Source organism: Quercus lobata, chromosome 10, assembly GCF_001633185.2.
Source record: "Quercus lobata isolate SW786 chromosome 10, ValleyOak3.0 Primary Assembly, whole genome shotgun sequence".
NCBI classification, from domain to species: domain Eukaryota; kingdom Viridiplantae; phylum Streptophyta; class Magnoliopsida; order Fagales; family Fagaceae; genus Quercus; species Quercus lobata.
In genome coordinates, this window is record NC_044913.1 from 26340124 (window position 1) to 26348266 (window position 8143).

An 8143-nucleotide genomic window follows, 5' to 3' on the forward strand; every position below is an offset into this window, starting at 1 on the left:
CCAACCACCGCTCGGTGACCAAGGCCTAGCCTTTCAGCCCACTCTCTACAAATTTTATTATTTGGGCTTTTAACGTACGAACCCAACTCACCAACTTGGGATCGTTACAAATTGAGTCCTTACACAAGTTTAAAGCCAAAAATGATTTCTTTGTTATTTTAAAGAGAAGTGCTACATTCACAATATTTTTATAACACTTTCACAATATTTTCGTAACACTTTCACAACAAATCATAGGTGGTAAGTTATTATTAGTTCTAATTTGAAAATATTATTAAAATTACTTTTTAGTCCACTAATAACAACCTATTTCTTAGGATTTGTTGTGAAATGTTATGAACATAATATTTCTCTATTTTAAATGTTCTAGATTTGAAAAAAACTTGAACAATATTCAAATTTTAGGATAATTTTATCCTACAACAAGTGTAAATATAGTTATATAAGACCCACAAGCAACTGTTATGCAAATCCATTATTATTTTTTCAAGTTTTAAATTTTTAATATGCATAATGGTTTGAAAATGAATAACTTTAAATATTATCCAAATTTTAGGATAATTGAGTCCTCACAATATAGGTATATATATAATTATATAAGTAAGATATTTCACAAATACAATTTGTGAAACATATATATATATATATATATATATATATAGGGGTATTATTCCAATTTTACAATGAAACATATAATTGTTGGGTTAAAAATTAATCCCGATTAATTAATTCAATTACCCAAATTAATTAATTAATCAAATTACATGTGAATCACGTGGAGGCACAATCAAATCACCAAACTAAATAGAGTGCAACTTAAAATAAATTTCACAAGGCAATTTGATCACGTTGAAGAAAATCATTGCAGACAAAAATCCCACCGAGTGAATTGCAAGTCACTACTCCCAAAAAATCCACTAATTAAGAAACAAATGGTTACAAGTATAAGGAATTTTATCCTAACTAGACTATCCCAAAATATCAACCTATAGTTGAACCTACTGACCTATACTAGTATCAACTCTAATACCCAATTGGATTTGTTTTTGTAGAGACTTCTCCTTTGCGCAAATCCCAGTATGTGACTGATTAATAGCACAACAACTTGATTGTTGTTGTATGACAGAGTTCTTCAATCCACACTTGTAGATTAGGAAGGAGCCTGGTACAAAACCCTAAGGTGCACAAAAAGTTGTAGTAGCTCCTATAAAACGTGTATCTCTGTAAACTCTCTATGTGTCTTTGTGTATCTGATGGTGGCTATGAAATATAGCTTTATATGCTCTAGAACCCTAGTGCACGAAACCTTAGGAAAGCCATGTCATCATGGGTTGAAAATAGATCTAAAAATTCAAAATCCTCATAGCAAGATAGATTCAGAGGTGTTGAGCTAGGTATTGAGGTTCATTAAATCTCGATAGATCGATAGGTATCGAGCTAGGTGTTGAGATCTGTAGTTCCATTTTATTTTTTTGTACTGTTTCTTGAGTATTCTTCATGGCTTCAATAATACTAATTTTTTGACACTAAATTAAAATGATATTCTTGAATATATTAGAACCAAAAAATCAATTACAAGTAAAAGATGCATTTTGTCTCTGGATATGCCAATTACAAATTTACCCTTACAATAACTAACAATACTTACTTTTAGGCGAAATTATACTGTTGATCCCTCAAGTTTACCATGTGTGCGCAATTGGTCCCTTAGATTTCAAGTGAGCACATTTGGTTCCTCAAGTTTTCAAAATGAGCAATACAAGTAATTCTATTAATTTTCATTAGTAGTATTTCTTATGTGGCTAATGGAATAATGGCCTATCATTTTTTTTAAATGATGTGGCTTTTCTTTTTATTTAGAAAAATGATTTTACACAGAAAAAAAATGTAACCATGGCAAATGCAATTGGGTAAAAGAAGCAATGGAAGGTGAGAAACCAACAACACTAGTGTGCACAGTGTTACCCATAAACCACACCAATTTATGCTACAAGGTTTGCTCTGTATGTGGTAAAGGGTTCAGTTTAACGAGTGATTTTAGGCTGAAGTTTGCCAAAGGGACTCAAAGGTTGGTAGTGGTGGATGAGTTTAACAACAGAGACATTCTCATTCCTGCTAGCCCCACCATTCTTGCTATTCCTCTTGATATTCGTTGTGATATAGGGGATCGACTTCGCTTCAATTTCGATGTTCTTCAATTCAATCAGGTTTCCCTTTTTTCCCTTTTTCTTTTCTTTATTTATTTACTTTGTTGGGTTCTAAGACTTTAGGTTTAAATGTATTAGAACTTCAATTTGTAATGTTGGCAAATTATGATTAAAACGTTTTGGTCTTTGTTTTAGACTTGCTCAAAGTGTGTTTATATGTAAAGTTGGAATCGAGTGTTTTGCAGGATTTACTATGTAAATCTGCTTGGCTCGATCGATTGAAAATTAGACTCGATCGATCGAAGCTCGTGCAGATTGTTTTTCTACAGAATTTTCCAACTCATCCCAAGCTCGTTTAACGTGTAGGGTTTATGTTTTGTCTTAAGTATAAAAGGGAAAATTCTAGCCACGTTTTAGGTTGCTCCTTATGTTGTGTGTGAGAATCTTTTATGAGATCAAGAGGTGGTTGCCTTCACACATACTTAGAGTTTCCAAGATTCAAGATTATGTCAAGAACTTGGTGATCGATTCAGTTGCTACATTCAAGAGCTTAAAGATACACAAGCAGGTGTGCTTGTGCTTGTTGGGAATTCAAGAAAGAAGTAGTCCGTGGACTCGGAGCTGTCACGTGGTCGCGGTAGTAAGTTTCCTACTCGAGGTAGCAATAGGATGTTAGTGGTCTAAGTCACTATTGTGTAAACTTCAATTCTTTCATAGTGAATTCAATTTTACCTTGAGGATAGCTAGGTTAAATCCTCCCCAAGTTTTTTACCAGTTTGGTTTTCCTAGGTTATCATATCGTTGTGTTCTTTATTTTCCGCACTTGTCAATAATATGATTTGTATGTGTTAACCTAGATCTGCATAATTTACCTAAGTTAATCACTTGGCTAAATAACTAAGTTAATCTGGTTGTGTTTTAAGGGGTCTAAAAACAAACATACTTTACCATGGCATTGGCAATGTGATGAGACTTTTCTTCTTCTTCTTTTTTCTAATCAACAAATATCTAAGTAAAAGCAATGCTCCAATTATGAAATTAGAGGACATTTCTGGATAGGATTCTATGTACAGTTAATTAATTTTGATTATGGGTATGATGATTAATTTTTTGGGAGGGTAATTGTATATTTTTTGTAGGAGCCTTTTACGATCCCACTTGTCTTTGCAAATTCTGCAATGTCAATGCCTTCAATTCCGTCTCCTCTGATTCCAAACTCTTCTTCCGTGTCCTCGTAAGTCACCTCTCAAAGGACCCAAACCAATTTCCTATTTGTTTTCAGTGAAAATAGCCAAATACTACGTTTTGGCAAACTTTATGGCAAACTAGCACTGTTTCGAAAATATTTAGCAATCTACCACTTTTTTAGTACTTGAATTCCACAAAATCGAGTTCTAAATAGTATTCGAGTTCAGTGAACTCGAGTTCCTAGTGAGTCGCCAACGTGGCACTGCTGACCTGGAATTTGTGTAATTAAAAAAAAAATTTAATGTGGTACTCGATATTACTAAAATCGAGTATCTTTTTATAGTAATCAAGCTTACTGCAGTCGAGTACTTGGGGTTTTTTTTCCCCCCTACTTTTTGTTTATGTTGGAATGGCTTGAATAGTCAAACTTAGTAACTTGACATTAGCCAAAAAACCATTAAATGGCTTACATGCCCATGTCAAGAAGATGCATGATATTCAAGAAGTTTCATGCGTGAAGAAATGCAAGAGCTTGCATTAAATGTTCTTCATGAATTGTCAAAGAAGATGGCCAGGAAGAACACCTGACATACAAACCAAATTCATGCTTCTTTTCTTTGGCCATAAATGCTTGCCATTTTCTTTGACTTGACAAGTTTCTTTGACTTGCAAGAGTGAGTTCCTACGGGAGATAAAAAATTTAAAAAAAAAAAAAAAAAAGTGTGCCTCTACGTGAGACAGAGAGATGGAAAAGAACTCGACTGTATGAAAAAAAAAAAATATACGAGTTACTCAATTGTATGAAGCTCGAGTACTATAAAGAAGTACTCAATTTCAGTAATATCGATTACCACATTGTTTTTTTAATTACACAAATTCCAGGTCTGCAGTGCCAAGCTGGCGACTCACTAGGAACTCGAGTATTAAAAAAGTGGTATATTGTTAAATATTTCTAAAACAGTGCCAGTTTGCCACAAATTTTGCCAAAACGTGATATTTGGCTATTTTCGGCATTTGTTTCCATTGAAATTACTTGAATTGGAACTGTTCAGATTTTTATTTTTAATGTGTAAACTCATTTTTGTAATCTTTTAACAAAAAGAAATGCCACATCATTTAAAAAAAAAAAAAAAGACAAGTCATTATTACGTTAGCCACGTAAACAATACTACTAATGAAAGTTAATAAAATGACTTATATTGCTCATTCTAAAAACTTGAGAGATCAATTGCGCTCACTTAAAACCTGAGGGACTAATTATGTACACATAGTAAACTTGAAAGACTAACAATATAGTTTCGTCTTACTTTTATAGGAGTATCTTCTATTCCTAATAAAACTGATTTTAATTGTTAGCACAGTTTTCATTCAATGTAGCAATTAATGTGCTCACAAATTATTTTATCAAGGGCAAAATCTGTTACACACTGTATACATAAACTGAAATCGTGAGTTGATTTTAGTTATTGAAACACGCTATAGATACTAGTATAGGTCACTATTACACACTGTAATAACCATCCTCCTTTTAGTATAGCTCACTAGCTTTATTAGTTTGATTGGAATACAATCATCAATACATAAGTTACGCAACAATATAGATACTAGTACAGATCAGAGATGGGTATTATCAAAGTATAGCCTCATTGGCTTATCACACTTGGGTTTAAAGTAGCTAAGGCGAGGAATTCAGCATCGTCCTCCAATATAGCCATAACGTTTTCATCTAAGGTCACCCATGCTTCAATTCCTTTGCCATAGATAGCATTTTGGAGAATAGTGAGTTTCCTACCGGAGCCTACTTCCCCCATCAGCCCAACCCAAATGGGTTTTCCCCATCCAAAATCGATTTCGTTGAAACCAAATGTTAACCAACTGGTGAAAGCAAAAATTTCAGGGTTCTCTCTGGAGAATACTACCGTTGCAGCCTTTTGGATTGCGTACTCGATCAAGCCTATAAAACCTTCGTGACCTTGCAGAATTCTCACATCACTGTCGATTTTTGACACAGCTTCTTTGAGGGTTGCCACCAAGCCACGCATCTCGATCTCTGTCGACTCTGCTGAGTTATAATCGTAGGCTGCTAATGCCCACCAAAAGATATTACCCATAGAAGAATCCGACAAGCGTGGCTTTGCTTTTCTCCGGATGCTTATCGCTTGGGCCAGTATAGATGGCCTTGGAGAACCAGATGCTAATCTAGAAGCAGCTCTAGCGTGTTTACAAATGAAACCAGATAGTGATTCAACTCGGGTTGGGTTTTCCACTCGTTCACTCCTTGCCTTTGCCCTTAGAGTAGCTATGGCCTTGGCATCAAACACAAATCTCCTTGTCTTGTACTTGCCTTCCCTGAACCAAAGCCTTTCCACTAAAGGTTTAGCAATATGAGGCAATATATTTTGTGGAGGAAAGTGTGATAATGATGATGCCTCGGTAAAATTAGGACTTACTAACTTGTTACAAGGCCCGCCTGTAGTGGCAGCCCAAGTGCTAAGGAAAGCACTCAGGGTGATTCCATCTGTGATCTTATGTGACGCGCATAAACCGATTGCTATTCCACCACAATCAAATATGTTCACTTGTACAGCAAATTGGGCAGCTTCCATTGGGTTTGGTTCTTTGCGAAATGGAGAGCAAGGAAGAAAATGGTTTAACGACTCCGTTTTAGGATTTTGAAGAAATTTAGACAAACAGCAATGGACTCGGGCCTCATTATATGGAATGCCCTCTTCATAATAATCAATAAAGAGGTTGTCTTTCATCCTTCCAGAAAATGGGTAGAAACTATTTAGGGTTTCTGAAAGTGAGTTTTTTAGGTGAGCTTGGGGATTCTTGGAATGAATATGGTTCTTGGGGTAAAAGAGGATAAGTGGAGCATAGGTTGTAGGAGTGATCTGGTCCAAGAGAGAGAGTTTGAAGGGTTTTATATGATGAATTGCTGGTGAAGATGGTTTGATGATTTCTCTTGAGATGATATCAACGTCCATCATCATTTTTTTTTTCAGACAGAAGTTTATCTTTAACTAAACCACTGCCTCTAGATATGTTTGCTTTACTTTCACAAAGATATCTTGAAAAATGATCCTATTCCCTTTTATAGAGACAGAGCGCATAATTTTTATGAACAAATTGCTAACGCTTGGTTGTTAGGTACCTCAAACTTGCTAGTTCAAATTTAGTTGGAGCAATTAGTAGTTAGTAGTTGGAAGTCTTTTTTTTTTTTTTTGGGTAAACAGTAGTTGGAAGTTGGCACTTAATTTGATTAATGGTGATGTTTCATGTTTTTTTTTTTGCGGGGGGAGTAACAGTGATGTTTCCTGTTTGGTTGGTTTATACATTTTGGAATGTGTTTTGAAGTTTTCAACTATCAATGATCAGTATACGTACGTCTAAATCAAATAATAATAATAATAATAATAATCAGTTATTTCATTGAAAACATTAGCTTTAAAAATTTTTAAGGAATGGCTTGCTCAAGAAACAAGGTTTCGAATAACGATTTAAAACTATTCAAGGAATTGATATAAAATCCAATATTTTGCTCATCCAAATGGAGCACAAATTTGGATTGCATGCATTGGTTCGTTGGAGACACTTTGTTCAGTCAAAAATAGAATGGAATATGAAATATATACGTACCCCATTTTTTTTTTTTTTTTTTTGAGGGAATATAAGTACACATTCACAATGATAAATACTAATAGACTCATCCCCAACAGAATTCACGCAAGAAATATAGAGTAAAGTATAGCAACACTCACTACTTTAAGGAATTCACCGAAGAAATATGAACAAGAAACTCAGCGCCTATCAAAATCCCCCGAGAGATAAAAGTTTTTAACAAGAAGAAATTCCTTCTTCTCACAAAGCCAAAGCCTAAAAATAATACCCAATATTCTGTCTGATTTCTATTCACACGTGAGCTAGAACTTATGTTAAACCACTTGGAACAACCCTCTGAGCATGAAGAATGAAAACTTACATTTTCAAGACAAAAAATTTTATAAGAATAAGAAAAACTTGACCAAATACTCAAAAAAACAACTAATAAGACCCATTAACAAGACTTAGAAAATGGAAAATATACCTTAGAAAACAAATAGACAAAACTATAAGTGAGATTCGAAATTCATTTTTTCTCAAGTATATATGCTAGACCAAACAACTTGTATTAAAATAGTCATAACACCCTCTAAAAATGTTGGATATATTTCAGAAACAATTTTTTTTTTTTGGTGTGATTATGTAAACAAGAACAACATATAGATCTAATCATAAACAAGAACACACTTAAATTTAATATATAAGAAGAAATCTATACAATAATTAAATAACTCACAAATCAAATGCGTCAAAAATATTAATAAATAATGCAAAACTAATCAAGTTTTATATTTAACACAATTTTCTTAAAACAGATATTGCCCATTTCACATTCAATGGTGCTTACAAACTCACGAACGTCTCTCAAGATAAATTGATTAACAGCATGGAGAAGAAGAAATGCAATATCCGTGCTCAATGAACTGAACTATATTGCTTTCTCACTCTTTTGACTCTATGCAAAGATGTATGCACGAAAATATTGTTCGGGAAAAATTGTTGGGCACAGATTTAATTATTAACTCAAAAAATAAAGTAATAAAACATTTTATTTGGACAAGAGTGCCTACTTCAATATTCTCAAAAAAAAAATACTACTTCAAAAAAAATACTACTTCAAAAAAAATCAGTTATAGTCTTACACGTATTAGTATTAGATTGCACATGTCCTTTTGTAATTTATTGCTACATATAGTTATTAGCAA

General features: G+C 33.6%; 1 protein-coding gene across 1 annotated transcript; it reads right to left on the reverse strand.

Annotated features, from left to right (window-relative positions):
- Nucleotides 1-4751: 4751 nt before the first annotated feature.
- On the reverse strand, nucleotides 4752-6410 carry LOC115962977 (stemmadenine O-acetyltransferase-like). The gene has a single exon (XM_031081859.1). It carries the CDS (start codon nucleotides 6326-6328, stop codon nucleotides 4979-4981), a length of 1350 nt encoding a protein of 449 aa, XP_030937719.1. The 5' UTR covers nucleotides 6329-6410; the 3' UTR covers nucleotides 4752-4978.
- Between the last annotated feature and the right edge of the window lie 1733 nt (nucleotides 6411-8143).